Source organism: Elephas maximus, chromosome 6, assembly GCF_024166365.1.
Source record: "Elephas maximus indicus isolate mEleMax1 chromosome 6, mEleMax1 primary haplotype, whole genome shotgun sequence".
NCBI classification, from domain to species: domain Eukaryota; kingdom Metazoa; phylum Chordata; class Mammalia; order Proboscidea; family Elephantidae; genus Elephas; species Elephas maximus.
In genome coordinates this window covers 143519250-143539863 of record NC_064824.1, presented here as the reverse complement: position 1 = coordinate 143539863, position 20614 = coordinate 143519250, and the positions used below count along the sequence as shown (strand labels likewise).

The window sequence follows — 20614 nt, the reverse complement described above, 5'->3', positions numbered from 1 at the left end:
CAACATGGGCACTTAAAACAGCTTCCCAAATGACACGCTCCCAACGCTTGCTCCAAAAAATATTTTATTTATTACAATATATCCATGATCTATATAACATGATCCAAAAATACAGATATACATCTTTACATTATTTAATAAAAAGATTTACAATATTCTCTTTCATTTACAGAGGGAACATAGATAACAATTCCTTGAAAAGAAAATATGACATTCATGTTAAAGTTGCGCCATCTTTTTGGATGAAACGTGTAAAGCTGACACCACACGACACACATGTGAGGAAAGAGAACTCACTCAAGTGGGAACGCTTTCCTGGCCCCCACTTGCCACTCTAAAGCTCCTCTCAGCGCAGGTCATGAAGACCAATGCTGTTCACCAAACACAGGAGAACGTCCCCTCTTCAGTGCCCACACCACCCCCGCCACTGAGCAACAACTGTGGGCCTGACCCCCCAGACTTCCCCATCCTGTCACCCCCCACGCTGCAGGCTCCTGGCTCTGTGCCCACAGGGGTTGCTGTGCAGATGAGTTATTGCTGCAGAGGCCCTGACGAGGGCAGAGGTGGGTCAGAGGGCCAAACGCAGTGTGGACTTTTGGGGGGGAAGGGGTGTAAGGCTGTCATCATCCCCATCCACCCAGAAAGCCTCCCCTGTGACCAGGCCACAGGGCAGCTTCTCAGTCACTGCCAGTCCTCGACCCACCTGCCCATGAGGACCCCAGCCAGTGTGGGGCACAGTCAGACACAGGCCTGTCAGCGTCCACATCCAGACAGTGACACCACCAGAGACAGCGGAGACTGGGGCGCAGACCTGGGCACACACTTGGGCGCAGCGTGTCACTCTAAAATGCAGCATGTTTTCTCCTACAGGAGCAGGTCCCCTCAAACTGCTGGTTCTGACCCGCAGCACTGAGAGCAAGGAGCGTGGCTGTGTCCTGAACAGACATTCCTTCTTTACAGGTGACCCTGAAGACATGAGGCTCCAATACCTGTGGTTCAGGTGGCACTGCGCATCTCCCCGGGTCCAGCCCAGACGTCCCTCCGGCTCTGGCGAGCTCCCAGCTCAGGCACTGGGCAGGCACAAGGGGGCTCTGGCCTGAGCACCATCCTAAGCTGTCGAGACCCAAGGTGGCCAGGCTCCAGGCAGTCCCTGGAAGGTGCTGACCACGCAGCCACCTTGCGTCCCAGCAGGAGCCAGGCTCATTCTGCAGGCCACTCTCCCAGCCACGGCCTCTCCACAGCATCTTCCCACTTGCTCTCCTCTGACAGTGTTAACACTCAGAACGGCATGCAGTCCTGTTCGAGGAACATTCTAAGGAATTTTCCTACTTTGCTCAGGTTTTCTGTTTTCTCCAAAGCTAGATACGTATTGTTTTGGTGATATTACTTAAACTGGCAAAAGTAAACACTAGAAACAGATAACCACAGAACCATAAAAAAGTCAACACGCGACCCACTACACAGGAAAGCTGACGACGCCATCATATTTACACAAAACACTGAGACACGGCAGCCGTCGTCCACCTGTGCAACCTCAAGAATCACAATGACAACCAAGCATGACCATTCATCAGAAACACCACCACACAGTTTTTTCCAGTGATAACACTGGGTGTAATCTGCTCAAAGACAAAGCACAATTTTTAAGTTAGTTTCTAAAGAATCATGATACATCATCTCATTGAACACCTATTGTACTTACCAATCTCTCTCCACAAACTAGTACGAGGGTGAGGGAAACACATGTCCCCACAGTTTATCCCCGAGCCTTTGAACACCTCTGTTATCAGAAAGCCGGTTAGTAAGTCACAAGCGTCTCCAGTTCTGTGGATGTGGCCCGAACTGGAATGGGGGTGCTGGCCACATTCACTCCCTGAGCAGTCAGAAGTATGTCGGTTCTCAGGGAGCTCCTTCAGGCAGGGGTATGCACAGGACGAGCTGCGGCAGCTGCTGACCCCCACCCAGAACCACCCGGAACCTGCCAGCACCTGGAGCTGGCCCACACCTGCCAGTCACTTGAGCACAAACCCTGCTCTCTTCATTTCTCTCAGAGGACAGGCATCTAGAGAGGGATTTGGTCCACCACCTCCTAAGGACAGGGCTTCAGACCAGTTCTTCCCAGTTCAGACATAGCCAAGGAAGCAACACCAGAACAGACCCAAATTTTTAAAATTTGGGTGAACTGGAACAATAACCAGAATGGGAAAAATTGAGTTGAAGCCCTCCTAGAAACTTCATCTCCCTCCTAGAGAACAAGGGCAGCATCTGCGTTGCATAGCAACCAAACCTCTTGGCTCTCAGATTTTAAGCAGAGTCAGAAACAGTAGTGCCCCGCTCTGAATGTGTGCTGTTCTCCACTGTCCTACCAATAATCCAATCTCATGCATCAGGCCCCGAAAGGGCTTGCTACACCTGAGTCTCCCATCCCAGGGCTCTGACTGGTAATTTTTCCCGTTCCAGTTACCATTCCATATCACCTAAACTGTAAAAATTCAGGTCTGTTCCAGTTTTGCCTTGTTGCCGTAACTAGGCCAGTCTGAACCATGAGAAGCCCTGGATGAGGATCACAGACTAGGTGCCTTCTTACGTTGGTGCCAACATGATGGTTCCTTGGCACCTCATTTCCACTCACCAAACGCCAACTCGCCCTGAGCGCCACCCTAAACTGCCCAGACCCAAGGTGGTAACCCAGGCACAGCCCCTCAGAGGGTGCTCACTGGACACAGCCTGTCATCCCATGAAGATGCCCACTCAAAGTCCCTCACCAAGCGCCAGCTTGCCCTGAGGAGGGTGCTTACTGGACAGTCCCTCATCCCGCAGAGGTGCTCGCCTGGACACAACCCCATGAGCATCACCCTTACTTCCTCTCGTTGGCAAATCAGAACAAAAAGTCAACAAGCTCAGCCCTACTGCCCTTTTCACAGAAAATCATCAGTTCTTAGAGTGGGAATTTCATATCTTAATTCCACCACACGGGTCTCTTTTCTGGGGTGAGGATAGGAGCCCTCTCATTTCTCAAGATGCAAGCCGGAGGGTTCCCAGCAGTCCAGCATGCTCTTGCTACCGCCCTCTGCACTTGGTCTTCATGTTTCGTCGCACACACTTGCACAGGCCAGACAGACGTGGTTCTCCCCAGCCTTCCCCGAAGACATTCCGAGTCAGTTTGGTGCAAGTGGGTTCAGAAAGCTGCTCCAGAACTGCTGCCATGTCACAGACGACGTAATCACAGCCTCCTGTGTGGAAGCTTCTGCTCCACAAAGGAGCGTACAGATGGCTAACACCAGGCCATGGTGCCGGGCTCCAACACACACCAGGGCAACTGTCTTCATGCCAACACACTCACCTCCCTTCACAGTAAAAACACCAAGGTTCCCAGAGACACGGGGTCAGCAGACCTGGGACACAGCACCAGTGACCAACACTCCTCACTACAGATGGGGAGTGGGCGCTCACTTGAGTGGTTGTGCACGAGAACGCAGGGTTCCTCCTCTGGTAAGCACGTCTTTGTCAAGGGTCTGCGATCACTGCGTTGAGGGCCAAGCTGCAGATGCGCACCCACATACACCCCATGGGGGGTGGGGAGTGTGGGACCCTGTGCTGCACTTGACAGTTCTATCAGCCTCACACAGACCCCACAGAGGTTCACACCTGTGATTGCAGCATGCTGGCAGTGTACCAGGTGACGACCTCACCGCCCACGCTGCCGCGGTGACTGCATGCGTGCTCGGGCAGGGTGAGGGATGCATAAAACGTCACCAAAGTCACAGTGGCCTGTTCCCAGGAGAGCACTCCTCTGTGTAAACAAGTTTTGGGTGATTCCCTGTTTGCTTTGAACACCGAGAAGGACAACTGGCCACTCAGTTATTAAATATCAGTCAAAACAAGGTAGTTTTCAGATGAAGGTAAGATATCGTAACACGAATGGAGGAAAATATTAGCTTGCTCTTCTGACCCAAGGCACACGGCCTCTCCCTACTTCTTCTTCCTCTTTTCCTGAACACACCGTGGACAGAACCTGTGGAGAAAAGGCACAGAACTCAGCCTCTGCCCTGCTGCCAGCAGCGCTAGCCCATCCCGGGCCCCAAACCACCCCATGTCCCATGTCCCCCAGGACCGTCAACCTGCCCCGTGTCCCCCAGGATGGCCAGCCTGCCCTGCACCCCAACCCACCCCAGGACTACCAACCCACTCTGCGCTCCATCCCGCCCCACGCCCCAGAACCAGCAGCCTACCCTGCACCCCGTGGGCCCCGAGACCACTGACCACCCCATGTCCCGTGTCCCCCAGGACTGCTGACCTGCCCCATGCCCTGTGTCCTCCAGGACCGCCACCCTGCCCCACGTCCCACCCCACCCTGTGCCCCATGTTCCCCAGGACCACCAGTCCACCCCACGCCCCAACCCACCCTGGTGCCCCACGTCCCCCAGGACCACCAGCCCACCCTGTGACCCAACCCACCCCACATCCCCCAGGACCACCAGCCCACCCTGCGCCCCAAGTCCCCCAGGACCACTGAGTGCCAGGGGAGAGCGAGGAACAAAGGCACCAAGAGAGGCCACCTGGGAAGGTTTGCGGCACTGCCCACTGGACACAGCCAGCCCTGGACACCGAGGGCAACACCACTGCCACGCAGAGCACCAGCCACCACACCCAGTCTCTGCAGCAGTGGGTGCCAACTCAGTGTGGCACTCAGCGAGCAGAAGAAGGAAAGAGTGTTAAGCGCCCAAACTGACCATTTGCCTTTTGGCTTCGTGGTAAGGTCCACGCACGCGAAGTGAAACCACTCGATAGGGCACTGCGGGTCGAGGAGCAGAGAGGGCAGTTAGCTGTGCACTCCACGGGCGCCCGACAGCCCTGGGGCTGGGCGCTGTCAGCAGTCCTGTGCCCCGTGCCCTGGTGGGAAGACCCGCCCACCCAGGGACTGGCACTCACATCAGGGTTGTCACAGCCGATCATCTCCCCATAGGACACCTGATGGCACAGGCAGTAGGTGGGCTCATTGGGGTCCACAGGCATATCCAGCACGTCTGAGGGGTGCACCGACAGGATGGTGTCCGCAAACTCGGACCTGGAGGAGCACAGCAGCGGTGCACCATGGGCACCAAGGGCCAGCCAGTGCCCCTGCCCTCCAGGTGCCCCACGCTGACTGTGGAGACTGATCTCATCTCGTAAGGGAAAACCAACAGTGTGCTTAGTCATTAGTGATACACTCCCTCCCATCGTTCTCATCGTTCCTCGGAAACGTGCGATTCCACGGCCTGTCACTGGAGCCCTGCTCTCATCACAGGTGTCCCACGGGATTTTCAATCCAAACCACGACTCTGACCACAAAGTCTCTTTTCTAAGAACGCACAGAAGGAAACAAGGAGGACGGCAGCAAAGTATGGGACAGAGTGACGTCTCTGCAGTACCATTATCACAAAGCCCGAGGCAGCCGTGACCAAGGGAGATGGGGAGGACACCTCACCCCTCAGAGGGATGCCATCGGGTGCTTGCGAGGTGGAGGCATCGCAGCCCTGAGCCGGCCTTACTTGACACTTCCATCCTCACGCTATTTGATTTTACCCTTTTGTGTTTTTCAGTATTTTTTAAATAAACAATTATTTAAAAAAATTAATGTGCAAGCTGCAGGGTAATGCAGACAGTATATTCCCACTAACGTAACAAGTCTTCCCTGCCCCACCCTCGAGAGCAAATGAATACACATGCATATATATGCCTGCAAGAGCACAGAAATTTCTTGAATGGTGCAGGAGGCACTGTCCGCAGAGACCCTTGGGAATCAGGCTTCTGCTGGAGTCACTGCACGGCTGAGTGGCGGTCTCCATCCTCCCCCCACCCACGTGCCACATTCTGACTTGCTGTGTTTCCATCGTCAGATAAATGTGTCCTCAGGTGATGAATCCAGAAAGGCTGAGGGGAGATAAGAGCTCAACCACTGGGTCTAATAACCCTAAGTTCCCCCTCTTCCAAGAAGAGTTCACCCTCCAACGCTCCCCGTAATTGTCACAAGCACCTCCCCAGAGGCTGTTCGTAGGTCACCATTTTCTTTTCAGTCTAAAGATCACTTCTATGAAGCAAGGCTACAATACCTCAGGGGGGACGGTTTAAACGAAATACACACAAGTCCAAGTTAAACGACACATGTGTTTAGTATATATAGTCACGTAATTCAACAAACATCCAAAATTATGTCTACACGTATAAAAATGAACAGATACACAGAAGTTCAGCTACTAAAGAGTAACTTAGGTTCAATTGTCAATAAAAATCCTAGACAGCATCATATTTCGAGACAATACAACGCAGCAGCTATGAGGTGGGCTCTAGAGTCAGACCTGAAAAAAAAGACCCGCTGCCGTCGAGTCGATTCCAACTCATAGAGACCCTATAGGACAGAGATTAACTGCCCCATACGGTTTCCAAGGAGTGCCTGGTGGAATCAAACTGCCGACCTTTTGGTCAGCAGCCATAGGTCTTAAACACTACACCACCGGGGTTTCTAACCAGCTGGTAGAAACCACACCATGCCACACAGGAGCTACCAAGCCCTGGGCAAGCTGCCCTCCCTGTAGCTCACAGCAGCACTAACCCCCAGGCTGCGCTGAGGGCCAGCTGAGGTAACATACCTAAGGCACTGAGAACCATTCCTGAGGTCCGCTCAGGGTTAGCGCTCATTGGTGTTTCTGTCTCCTCAGTAAACATCAGTGGTGTCATTTTGGGGAGACGAGGAGACGGTAAGAAAAAAAAAGCTTCGTACCCTCCTTTGTGCTTCTTCTTCTTTGGAGTATCCTCTTCGGACGTTCTCCTGCCTCGACCCCGGGAGCCTCTTTTCTCTTTCTGGCCCCGACCTTCTGAAAAGCAGTAACGACCAAACAATTTTTGTGTTAGTCGCTAAAGCAGAGCGGGATTTACCCATGTAGGATATTTACCACAATGTCCCTAATACATTTACTAGGCAAATTTTTTCCAAAGTCCACAGTCAACAGTAATGACGTAAAGAAAGAACAACAGACTTGCTTTTTAACCCACGTCCTCCAGAACTCTCAAAGTCGCTGCCCTCCATCTTGTCCTTGAGGTCTGCCTCGAAGCGTGCCAGGTCTGCATCAAGCCTCCGGATGTGCTTGTCCACCTGCACAGGAGAATACAGACCTTACTATAAAAAACAGCAAAACGTTACTCAGCCCTAAAGAGAAACGAAACTCTGATACATGCTACAACACAGATGACCTAGAAAACACTACGCTGGGTGAAGTGAGTCAGCCACAAAAGAACAATACCGTATGGCCCCACTTACGTGAAATACCCAGAACAAGCAAATGCACAGAGACAGAAAGGGGAGAAGGCAGGTGGGGAGATACTGCTGAAGGGGAACAGAGTTTCTGTTTGGGAAGATGAGAAACTTTTGGGAAGAGATGATGGTGACGATTGCAAACATGATGAATGTAATTAATGCCAGTGAAACATATGCTTAAAAATGGTTAAACGGCAAGTTTTTTATCATACGTATTTTCCACACTAAAAACTCTGTAATAATAAAAACAACAGCAAAAAAAGACCAGTAAACACAGACGCAATAAAACTCCAACCAGGAAATATCCTCATCTTTTGATTGAATTTTCAACTGACGAAACTGCCAAAACAAGGCACCCTGCTGCCCCCACTTCACCCTACTTCCCCACCCTCCCCACTCCCCCCCACCATCTCCTAGGTCTGCATGGCCCCCCTCACCATCTCCTAGGTCTGCATGGCCCCCACCATCTCCTAGGTCTACATGGCCTCCCACCATCTCCTAGGTCTGCATGCCTCCCTAGCCTCTCCTAGGTCTGCATGGTCCCCCACCATCTCCCAGGTCTGCATGGCCCCCCACCATCTCCTAGGTCTGCATCCCCCCTCCAGTATCTCCTGGGTCTGCATGCCCCCCCACCACCTCCTAGGTCTGCATGCCCCCCAACCATCTCCTAGATCTGCATGGGCCCCCCCACCATCTCCTAGGTCTGCATGGCCCCCCAGCCTCTCCTAGGTCTGCATGGCCCCCACCATCTCCTAGGTCTGCATGCCCCCCCCAGCCACTCCTAGGTCTGCACGGCCCCCACACCATCTCCTAGGTCTGCATGGCCCCCACCATCTCCTAGGTCTGCATGCCCCCTCCACCATCTCCTAGGTCTGCATGGCCCCCCAGCCTATCCTAGGTCTGCATGGCCCCCACCATCTCCTATGTCTGCATGCCCCCCCAGCCACTCCTAGGTCTGCATGTCCCCGCCACCACCTCCTAGGTCTGCATGGTCCCCACCATCTCCTAGGTCTAAATGGCCTCCCACCATCTCCCAGGGCTGCATGGCCCCCCCACCATCTCCTAGGTCTGCACGGCCTCCACCATCTCCCAGGTCTACGTGCCCCCCCCATCTCCTAGGTTTCCATGTCCCCCTCAGCATCTCATAGGTCTGCATGCCCCCATCTCCAGTATCTCCTGGGTCTGCACGGCCCCCCACCATCGCCTAGGTCTGCATGCCCCCCCAACCACCTTCTAGGTCTGCATGGCCCCCTCACTATCTCCTAGGTCCACAAGGCCCCCCCAACCATCTCCTAGGTCTGCATGGCCCCCACCATCTCCTAGGTCTACATGGCTTCCCACCATCTCCTAGGTCTGCATGCCCCCCCGCCGAGCCTCTCCTAGGTTTGCATGGCCCCCCCCACCACCTCCTAGGTCTGCATGCCCCCCAGCCTCTCCTAGGTCTGCATGGCCCCCCGGCCTCTCCTAGGTCTGCATGGCCCCCACCATCTCCTAGGTCTGCATGCCCCCCGAGCCTCTCCTAGGTCTGCATGGCCCCCACTATCTCCTAGGTCTGCATGCCCCCGCCACCATCTCCTAGGTCTGCACGCCCCCCCACCCCCCCGCCTCTCCTAGGTCTGCATGGCCCCCACCATCTCCTAGGTCTGCATGACCCCCCAGCCTCTCCTAGGTCTGCATGGCCCCCACCATCTCCTAGGTCTGCATGTCCCCGCCACCATCTCCTAGGTCTGCATGGCCCCCTCCCTCTCCTAGGTCTGCATGGCCCTCACGATCTCCTAGGTCTGCATGGCCCTCACGATCTCTCTCCTAGGTCTGCATGGCCCCCACCATCCCCTAGGTCTGCATGGCCCCCGCCCCCCACCATCTCCTAGGTCTGCATGGCCCCCACCATCTCCTAGGTCTGCATGCCCCCCGAGCCTCTCCTAGGTCTGCATGGCCCCCACTATCTCCTAGGTCTGCATGCCCCCGCCACCATCTCCTAGGTCTGCACGCCCTCCCACCCCCCCGCCTCTCCTAGGTCTGCATGGCCCCCACCATCTCCTAGATCTGCATGACCCCCCAGCCTCTCCTAGGTCTGCATGGCCCCCACCATCTCCTAGGTCTGCATGTCCCCGCCACCATCTCCTAGGTCTGCATGGCCCCCTCCCTCTCCTAGGTCTGCATGGCCCTCACGATCTCCTAGGTCTGCATGGCCCCCACCATCTCCTAGGTCTGCATGGCCCTCACGATCTCTCTCCTAGGTCTGCATGGCCCCCACCATCCCCTAGGTCTGCATGGCCCCCGCCCCCCACCATCTCCTAGGTCTGCATGGCCCGCCCCACCATCTCCTAGGTCTCATGGGCCCCACGATCTCCTAGGTCCTCACGCCCCCCCAGCCTGTCCTAGTCTTCATGGCCGCCACCATCTCCTAGGTCTGCATGCCCCCTAGCCTCTCCTAGGCCTGCATGGCCCTCACGATCTCCTAGGTCTGCATGGCACTCACCATCTCGTAGGTCTGCATGGCCAGCTGCACCTTGTCATCACTGTACTCCTTGCACTTGCTGTAGGCGCTCTGGATCTTCTGCAGGTGCTCCACGCGCTGGTCTGGGGAGAGGGTCTTCACTGTGGAGATGTACTCAGCAGCAAGGATGTCGATCTCAGCCTTCTTATCTGAGAAAAGAGGAAACATGCCCCTCCATAAGGAGATCCCACTGCAGGCCCACAGAGGCAAAAACAAAGTCACCAATACCAAGCTATGGCAGAGACATGGACAACGCCAGTGGACATCAGCGGCCACAACCATTCTGCAGGGCAGCTTGGGATCATTCAGACGTGCACACTTGTCACTGGGGTCAACCTGCCCAGGAGAGTCCAGTCCGCCTGCCATGCAGCATCAGTATACTAGTGCCCCTCTGACTATTACGGGACCGTGTGGATAATAAACTATGTGCTCACCCTTCCTAAGACCTGGCCCACTACTTGAAGGTGTGCACCTAAAGATCTGAGTAGATACATGTCAGGAAACGTGCATTACAGCAAAAAATAAGGAACAACCAAATGTCCAACCCACAGTAAAACAGATCAATAAAACATGGTCCCCTCGCGTGTCTGTCAGTGAGTCATACTGTGGGGGCTTGCATGTTGCTGTGATGCTGGAAGCTTTGTGACCATATTCAAATAGCACCAGAGTCACCCATGGTGGACAGGATTCAGCTGAAAGCTTCCAAACTAAGACAGACTAGAAAGAAGAATCCAGCAGTCTACTTCTGAAAAGAATTAGGCAGTAAAAAACTTATGAACAGCAGCAGAACACTGTCTGATACAGTGCCAGAGTTGAGCCCCTCAGGCTGGAAAGTACCCAAAATATGACTGGAGAAGGGCTGCCTCCTCAAAGTAGAATCGACCTTAATGAGGTGGACGGAGTCAAGATTTCAAGACCTTCATTTGCTGATGTGGTATCACTCAAAATGAGAAGAAACAGCTGCAGACATCCATTAATGATAGAATCGTGAAATGTACAAAAATTGGAAATCGTCCAAAATGAAATAGAAAGCGTAAACACCGATAACCTAGGCATCAGTGACCTGAAATGGACTTGTACTAGCCATTTTGAATTGGACAATCATATGATCTACTACGCCAGGAATAACAAATTTAAGAGGAATGGCGTTGTATTCATTGTCAAAAAGAACATTTCGAGATCAATCCTGAAGTACGACACTCCCAGTAATAGGATAATATCCATATGCCTGTAACGAAAACCAAATAATACAACCATTATTCCACTTATACACCAACCACTAAAGCTAAAGATGAAGAATTTGAATTTCTACCAACTTCTGCAGTCTGGAATTGATCAAACATGCAATCAGGATGCACTGGTAATTACTGGTGATTGGAATGTGAATATTGGAAACAAAGAAAAAGGACTGGTAGTTGAAAAATGTGGCCTTGGTGACAGAAACGATATCAGAGATCATGTGACAGAAGTTTGCAAGGCCAAGGACTTGGCTTAAAGTCAGGAAAGCTGTGTGTCAGGGTTGTATCCTTTCACCATACCTACTCAATCTGTATGCTGAGCAAATAATCCGAGAAGCTGGACTATACGAAAAAGAACAGGGCATCAGAATTGGAGGAAGACTCATTAATAACCTGCATTATGCAGAGGACACAACCTCGCTTGCTGGAAGTGAAGAGGACTTGACGCACTTATTGATGAAGATCAAAGACTACAGCCTTCAGTATGGATTGCACCTCAACTTAAAGAAAACAAAAATCCTCATAACTGAGCCAATAAACAACATCGTGATAAAGAGAGAAAGGACTGAAGTTGTCAAGGATTTCATTTTACTTGGATCCCCCCCATAATCAACACCCATGGAAGCACCAGTCAACACCTTTCTTCAACAACATGAACAACGACTATACATGCGGACCTTGCAGATAGAACACACAGGAATCAAATCAACTGTATCTCTGGAAAGAGATGATGAAAAGACTCAATATTATCAGCCAGAACAAGGCCGGGGCCAACTGCAGATCGGACCATCAACTGCTCATGTGCAACTTCAAGGTGAAGCTGAAGTAAATGAGAACAAGTCCAGGAGATCCAAGGTGCATGACCTTGAATATATTCTACCTGAATATGGAAACCATCTCAAGAATAGATGTGACGCATCGAATGCTAATGACCAAAAACCAAAGGAGTTATGGAATGACATCAAGGACATACATGAAGAAAGCAAAAGGTCATTAAAAAGACAGGAAAGAAAGAAAAGACCAAAATGGATGTCAGATAAAACTCTAAAACTTGCTCTTGAACATCGCAAGTAGCTAAAGTGAAAAGAAAAAATGATGAAGTAAAAGAACTAAACAGAAAATTTCAAAAGGCGGCTTGAGAAAACAAACTAAAGTATTATAATGACATGTGCAAAGATCTAGAGTTAAAAAACCAAAAGGGAAGAACACACTCAGCATTTCTCAAGCTGAAAGAATTGAAGAAAAAATTCAAGCCTTAAGCTGCAATAGTGAAGGATTCCATGGGGAAAATATTAAACGACACAGGAAGCATCAAAAGAAGATGAATGGAATACACAGTCATTATATCAAAAAGAATTGGTCGACGCTTAACCATTTCAAGAGGTAGCATATGATCGGGAACTAACGGTACTGAAGGAAAAGGTCCAAGCTGCACTGAAGGCACTGGTGAAAAACAAGGCTCCAGGAATTGACAGAATACCATCTGAGATGTTTCAACAAATGGATGCAGCACTGGAGGCGCTCACTCGTCTATGTCAAGAAATGCGGAAGACAGCTACCTGGCCAACCAACTGGAAGAGACCCCGTATTTATGCCTATTCCCAAGAAACGTGATCCAACAGATTATGAAAATTATTGAACAATATCATTAATATCACACGCAAATAAAATTTTGCTCAAGGTCATTCAAAAGCAGTTGGAGCAGTACATCAACAGGGAACTGCCAGAAATTCAAGCTGGATTCAGAAGAGGACGTGGAACCAGGGATATCATTGCTGATGTCAGATGGATCCTGGCTGAAAGCAGAAAATACCAGAAGGATCTTTACCTGTGTTTTATTGACTCTGCAAAGGCATTCGACTGTGTGGATCATAACACACTACAGACAACAATGCGAAGAATAGGAATTCCAGAACACTTAATTGTGTTCATGAGGAACCTATATGTAGGCCAAAAAGCAGTCGTTCAGACAGAACAAGGTAATAGTACATGGCCTCAAGTCAGGAATGGTGTGTGTCAGGGTTGTATCCTTTCACCATACCTATTCAATCTGTATGCTGAGCAAATAATCCGAGAAGCTGGACTATATGAAGAAGAATGGGGCATCAGGATTGGAGGAAGACTCATTAACCTGCGTTATATAGAGGACACAACCTCGCTTGCTTAAAGTGAAGAGGACTTGAAGCACTTACTGATGAAGATCAAAGACTATGGCCTTCAGTATGGATTACACCTCAACATAAAGAAAACAAAAATCCTCACAACTGAGCCAATAAACAACATCGTAATAAAGAGAGAAAGGACTTAAGTTGTCAAAGATTTCATTTTACTTGGATCCACAATCAACGCCCATGGAAGCAACAGTCAAGAAATCAAACGACATGTTATATCAGGCAAATCTGCTGTAAAAGACCACTTCAACGTGTTGAAAAGCAAAGATGTCACCTTGAATACTAAGGTGCGCCTGATCCAAGCCATGGCGTTTTCAACCACTTCACATGCATGTGAAAGCTAGACAATGAATAATAAGGAAGGCTGAAGAAGAATTAAGGCCCTTGAATTGTGGTATTTGCAAAGAATACCGAATATACCATGGACTGCCAAAACAAATCTGTCTCCGAAGAAGTACAGCCAGAACGCTCCCTAGAGGAAAGGATGGTGAGACTTTATCTCACATACTTTGGACATGTTATCAGGAGGGATCAGTCCCTGGAGAAGGACATCATGCTTGGTAAAACAGAGAGTCAGTAAAAGACAGGAAGATCTTCAACAAGATGGATTAACACAGTGGCTGCAACAGTGGACTCAAATATAACAATGATTGTGAGGATGGCACGGGACCGGGCAGTGTTTCGTTCTGTTGTGCACAGGGTCGCTACGAGTTGGAACTGACTTCATGGCACCTAACAACAACAAGCCGTGGTCCACTTACATGGCAGCAGAAACAGCAAATACAGCCACATGTGACAGCATGGACTGAGCCTACAGAAAGGAACACAGAGAGAAAAAGCAAGACACAAGGAAACATGCTGTGGGGCTCATTAACCTCAAACACAGAAACAGGCACAACCTGACCTGTGGTCCACTGAGGTGACAGATTATTGCTGAAGGTGGACCAGGGTTGTCACCAAATGAGGAGGGTGGCTGGCAGGGCCTGTCATGGTTCAGAGGGTCGCACAGGCTTCCAGGTGCTCCCCTGGCAGTGGTAGCAAAACAGTTAACCTAACACCACCATTACGCTCTCTACAAACATCTTATGCTTGTTTCTGGACGTAGTGCTGTATTTCACAATAAAAGAAGTCTTTGTCTTCCACAGTCGAGACGTTATCCCAAAGTGAAAAACCACAGGTATTTCAATGTTGCAAAACATGTACCCAGCACAAGTGAAAAACCACCCACAGCAAAGCACATCGTCATGAAATCTGAAACCCCAGGGATAAAGAGAATGTCCCAAAAGCTCCTGAAGAAGAGCAGGAAAAAAAAGATAATATATACAAAAGATCAGAAATCCGAATGGCATCAAACTTCTCAAAAGCAACACAGAAGCTAGAAGACAATGCAGCCATACCTTCGACATCCTGGGGAACACGATCACCAGCCTGGAATTCCACCCGGACAAACCACCAGTCTAACATGTGGCTAGAATAAGCACATTTCCAGGCACACGCCTTTATGAGAAGTTCACCATCCCTCGTGCCCTTTTCTCAGCAAACTACCGAGGAAAGGCTCCAGAAAGACAAGGGATAAACCAGAAAGAGGACGCCTGAGACCCAGGAACAGAGTCCAACACTGACGGGAGGTGAAGGAGGACATCAGAAAAATCCCAGGGCAGCACCTAGAAACAACTGATCCAGGCTGGACAGGGGCTCCAGGAGATGGGTCTCCAAGGAAAAACCTACGTACCAGAGCTCTTGGGGTAGAGGTGGAGTTACAATGTGGACGAGGAAGCCAATGAGCAAACAAAGCAATTGGTTATGTCAAGAAAAACACAAAGCGATTTGAAAAAGGTCATGCAAACACACACACTGGTGTGGCTCGTTTGTACAGGTCTACACGGCTGCCCAGCTGAAGCCACTATAACTGGTTGTACCACCAATTCTAACGTGACACACCCATGAGGCAGGGAGGTGGGGAGGGGGAGAGTGGGTTCACAAGCTGGCGGGGGGCATGCCACTGGAGAGGTAAATCATCGCTTTCCACAGTGTAACTGTGCAATAAAGAATTGGAGGAAGACCATTAACAGCCTACGATATGCAGATGATACAACCTTGCTTTTCTGAAAGTGAAGAGGACTTGAAGCACTTATTGATGAAAATCAAAGACCACAGCCTTCAGTATGGATTATACCTCAACATAAAGAAAACAAAAATCCTCACAACTGCACCAATAAACAACGTCGTGATAAACAGGAAAAAGACTGAAGTTGTCAAGGATTTCATTTTACTTCAATCCACAATCAACACCCATGGAAGCAGCAGTCAAGAAATCAAACGACTTACTGCACTGGGCAAATCCGCTGTAAGAGACCTCTTTAAAGTACTGAAAAGTAAAGATATCACTTTAAGGACTAAGATGGGCCTGACCCAAGCCATGCTGTTTCCGACAGCCTCATATGCATGTGAAAGCTGGACAATGAAAAAGGAAGACTGAAGAAAAATTATTTAAATTATGGTGTTGGTGAAGAATACTCAGTATACCCTGAAATGCCAGAACAAACACATCTGTCCTGGAAGAAATACAGTGAGAATGCTCCTTGTAAGCGAGGATGGCGAGACTTCGTCTTACATACTTTGAACATGTTATCAGAGAGACCAGTCCCTAGAGAAGGATACCATGCTGGGTAAAGCAGATAGTCATCGAAAAAGAAGAAGGCCCTCAATGAGACGGATCGGCACAGTGGCTGCAACAATGGACTCAAACACAGCAACAGTTGTGTTGATGGCACAGGACTGGACGGGACTTCGTTCTGTTGTACATAGGGTCGCTATGAGTCGGAACCTAACAACAACAACAACCAAAAGAAAAAAAAAGGATCTATCCGGGCTTCGCCCCCGGCTCCTTGGAAGTAACTTCCTGAGTGACCTTCCCACCCATAACTGATCTTTTATGCTAACAGGTAACTCACAGCCACTCCAGGAAGATCAACCACGTGACTGGGGGTTAGGGCTGGGGTGGGGGATGGGGGGAACTGATCTAATCAATCATGCCTATGCACTGAAAACCCAATAAAAACTCTGGACTCCGAAGCTAAAGGGAGCTTCCCTGCTGGCAACAGCCAGAACCTGCTGTCACCCATCATGGCCAAGAAGACGTAGCTCATCCTGACTCCACAGGGAGAAGACGGCTGGGAGCTCCACACGGGGAGCCTCCAAACTCACCCTGCGGCTCTCTCCCTCTGGCCGGCTCTGATCTGTGTCACCTTGCTGTAAGAAAACCACCATCCTCAGTACAGTGTCTTCCTGAGTTCTGTGAGTCGTTCTGGCCAATTATCGAACCTGAAGGAGACCCCCAAATTGTGGAGACCCCCAAATTTGAAGCCAGCTGGCCAGGTGTGAGGGTGGCCCTGTGAGCCTCCAACCTGGAGGCTGGCGTCAGAAGGGCAGTCTCATGAGGATGTGCCCTCAGCCTGACAACCTGTCGCAGCACCGAACAGATAAAATCTAAAACTGAAGGGAAATCAAAAATAAAACTAGCAAGAAGAAGATTCTTCTTTAGTTAGGGAGTTCAACACCACGAGGCCCAAAGATACTACCTAAATTTCTAAGCTAGGGACGTAATTTAAAATGAGAACACTTTTTGAAAGGAAAGAAAAAAGTATCCAAGTATTTCGAAAAGAAAAGAGCAGATGATGGTTATGAAAATTTGTAGTAAAAACCCAAGAAGCGAAAGGTGATTGACAACGTATCAGCATGCTCTCTAAGCCCCTGTACGTGCCATCCCCACAGCCTAGGCCAGGCAGCAGCACCCTCCCCGAGCTCCACCCCCAAAGCCCTCTGCCATCCCCAGTCCCTCCCCACGCCTCTGTGCGCTGCCTTGGCGGCCTTGAGGCCCAGCTGTCAGAGTCCAGCTCCCAGCTGCACAGCAGGCCTGCACCCACCTTCCGTCCTCTGGTCCAGCTCACGCATCAGCTGGAAGTTCCTCTGAAGCTCACAGGGAAGGTTCTCGATACCTGAAACACCAAGACAGGAGGCTCCGTGTGAGTCTCAATAGCAGGACCAAGACCTGCCCACAAGGTTCTACAGCCATTCCCGTCTGTTTTGTTGGGGTTTCGGAAAGAGAAGGATGAAAATCTCTTTTTCAGGAACAGGCACCAAACACTGCTGGCAGAGGCTGACACTTGTCAGAAATAGAGAAGTTAGCAGTGACGCAGATACGAGTTGAAAGCAGGGCAAGGAAGACAGCCCATTGGCCAAACCCATCACAGCCCATGGACCTGCCATCACCCCTGGACCTGGCCGTCGCCCCCGGACCTGCCGTTGCCCCCCGACCTGCTGTCGCCCCCTGACCCGGCATGCTCCGTGATATGCCCTTCACTTTCCTGAGACCCTGGGCATAGGCAGGTGCAGACCACCACTGCCAAGAGAATTCCTACAAGGAGGGAATGCTCTCTCTGAACTGCCTGGCACAGCAGCTACTGAGCACTTAAAATGTGGCTAGTGCACTGGGGAAATGAAGCGTTAGGTTTACTTAATGATAATTAAGGTTAGATGGTTCTTGAGGCTGGGGGCTACAATACTAGACCACGCAGGTCAGAGGACCCCACTCTTCAGCTTTTGGGCCAGCGTGCCCACCAGCCTGTGTGCCCCCCGACGCATCCCCCTCTGCCCCAGCCTCTCTGCTCCCACTGTGCCCCCACAGGCCTATGCATTCCCATATACATCCCCCCACGTGTCCCCCGACGTGTCCCCCTCCACGCCCCGCTACACATCCCCCTCCACCCCAGCCTCTCTGCTCCCACAGTGCCCCCACAGACCTACATATCCCCCTCCACATCCTCCCTAAACATGCCCCTACATCCCACCCTCTGTTCCCACCACACCAGTCTGTCCAACGACCCAGGCTCCTGAGCTCCACACTGCAGGACGGGCCACCACACCATACTCTCCCACCTGCTGGTTCCCTGTAGCCTTGTAGGTTCTGCGAATTTTAAAGCCCCGTCCTACCCATGTGGGAGAAGTTCCAGGAGCACAAGGCCATGTCTGTTTTCAGGGCTTCCCGGCCCCCACCTGGCACAGCGCACCATGGTGCCCAGGAGGGGAACAGGGGCAACTGTCCCTGTACCCACGCAGGGGAGGCACACGTGTCCCCAAGCCCTCTGAGTACCTGCTGTACCCACTGGGCAGGACCGGGATACAGAGGAGGACACCATGCTCCCCTTCAGACGCCAGGCTGCTCCTGGGCCATGGCCGGCTCTGCTCACTGGCTCCACTGTCTTTAGTGATGACAGGGTAAAAGCATCCCGTCACCATGCTCCCCATTCTGTCTCTCCCACATGGGGACTCCCACTGCTCAGGGGGCAGAAGAAAAACCCATTGCTGTTGAGTCGTTTACGACTCATAGCTACCCTAAAGAACAGACAAGAAGGGCCCCATAGGGTTTTTTAAGGAGCAGCTGGTGGTTTTGAACTGGCAACCTTTTGGTTGGCAGCCGAGCTCTTAACCACTGCGCCACCAGGGAGCAGAATGAACAGTGTGGATTGGGCATTCCCACTGTTGCCAGTTAGGGGCACATGGCTCACTGACTCCTCTGAGCAAGCTCAGTAGGGCTCCCAAGTCCCCAGGCCAGCGAGGCTGTCAGAGTCCCCAGGGCAGCACTCCCAAAGGAGATGGTCTTACCAGACCACCTGAAAGACTGGCCAGCTCAGCCCCCACCCAGCCCCAAGGAAATCACCTGCCCCATAGTCACTAAATTCAAACATGGGTTCTGCCACTCAGCTTGCTGTGGGACCTTGTGCAAGTGACCACCCTCTCTGAGCCTCAGTTTCCTCAACTGCAAAATGGGGATACTTCCGCGAGAAGTCTGTTGCTTCGTGTAATGCAGACAAAAGGCAGCCAAGCATTGGGAGACTCGGCACGCATCGCACATTAGGACACCCGTCGTGATTCTTACCACTTTACCAAGCTCAGTAAGGCATGAGAGCATTCTGATCGTGGAACCACGTGCAACTTAATAAAGAAAGGGAACCGATACAACTCACCAAACCAGCGTCCCTATCCCCATTGTGCCGATGCAGAAACTGAGACTGGGCGCTGTCAAGGGGGCCGCAGGTCCCAGGACACATAGGGACACAACTCAGACCCGGGGCCCCGCAGGCCTGGTCTGCTCCACTGTACCACCGACCACCACTGGCCCTGGCCCTGCTCAGCCCTGCCCACGGAACAAGAACAGGACCCAGAAGCATCTGGCCCGGCTCCACCCACGAGACTCCACTGTGTCATAAGGCCGCGCCCATCCGGCAGAACCCACCTAGTCATCCAATTTTCGTCCAGTCCTCCAGAACCCAAAATGGACCCACTGTTCAGGCCCTGTTCACCTTACCTAGCCCCTCTATTCAGACCCCACACCACCCACCTTCCCCTTATCAGGCCCCGCCCATCTTGCCCTGCCCCTCCATCCAGACCCCGCCACGCCCACCTGGCCCCACTATTCATGCCCCGCCCCTCCATCCAGACCCCGCCACGCCCACCTGGCCCCACTATTCATGCCCCGCCCCTCCATCCAGACCCCGCCACGCCCACCTGGCCCCACTATTCATGCCCCGCCCCTCCATCCAGACCCCGCCACGCCCACCTGGCCCCACTATTCATGCCCCGCCTCTCCATCCAGACCCCACCACGCCCACCTGGCCCCACTATTCATGCCCCGCCCCTTCATCCAGCCCCCGCCACGCCCACCCTACCAGCTATTCAGGCCCCGCCCATCTCGCCCCGTCCCCCATCCAGACCCCGCCACGCCCACCTGGCCCCACTATTCATGCCCCGCCCCTTCATCCAGCCCCCGCCACGCCCACCCTACCAGCTATTCAGGCCCCGCCCATCTCGCCCCGTCCCCCATCCAGACCCCGCCACGCCCACCTGGCCCCACTACTCATCCCCCGCCCCGCCGCCCAGGCCCCGCCCGGCCCCGGGTATTCAGGCCCCGCCCCGTCATCCGAGCCCCCTCCTGCCCGCCCGGCCCCGGCATTGAGGCCCCGCCCCACGGTCCGGCCCCGCCCCTCACGCCGGCCCCGCCCCGCCCGCCGTGACGCACCTGGAATTCGCGCGGACCCGGCCGCCCGCCCTCCCCGCGCCCCGCCCCCGCGCGTGCCCGGCGCCCCCACCGCCCCGGCCGCCCTCACGGGAACCCCCGCCGCCCGCCGCGCAAGGCCCGCCGTGCGGGGGAACTGGGCGGCGACGGCGCCAGATGGCGGGGCGGGCCGGGGCGGCCGGCCGCGCGCTTACTGTCCAGGTAGTGCTCCAAGTACATGGCGGTCGCCATCTTCTCCGCGCCGCGCTCGGCTCTGCGCGGGCGGGCGGTGCCGGCGTGAGGGGGCGGGGCGCGCCGTGCTTCACTATTCATAAGGCCGCGCGCTGATTGGCGGGC

At 52.5% G+C, this 20614-nt stretch overlaps 1 protein-coding gene across 2 annotated transcripts; it reads right to left on the bottom strand.

The window, feature by feature from the left end:
* Positions 1-55: 55 nt before the first annotated feature.
* ING5 (inhibitor of growth family member 5) lies at positions 56-20541 on the bottom strand. Of its 2 annotated transcripts, XM_049888745.1 has the most exons (8): positions 20473-20541; positions 17130-17201; positions 9777-9943; positions 7021-7132; positions 6761-6854; positions 4933-5068; positions 4734-4795; positions 56-4015 (listed from the first exon to the last, which is right to left on the bottom strand). In XM_049888745.1, the coding sequence occupies exons 1-8, from the start codon at positions 20507-20509 to the stop codon at positions 3973-3975; spliced, it is 723 nt and encodes a 240-aa protein (XP_049744702.1). In that variant the 5' UTR covers positions 20510-20541; the 3' UTR covers positions 56-3972. The 2 variants fall into 2 exon arrangements, with proteins under 2 accessions (XP_049744702.1, XP_049744703.1); XM_049888746.1 differs by lacking the exons at positions 17130-17201; positions 20473-20541 and adding an exon at positions 14601-15058.
* Positions 20542-20614: the final 73 nt, after the last annotated feature.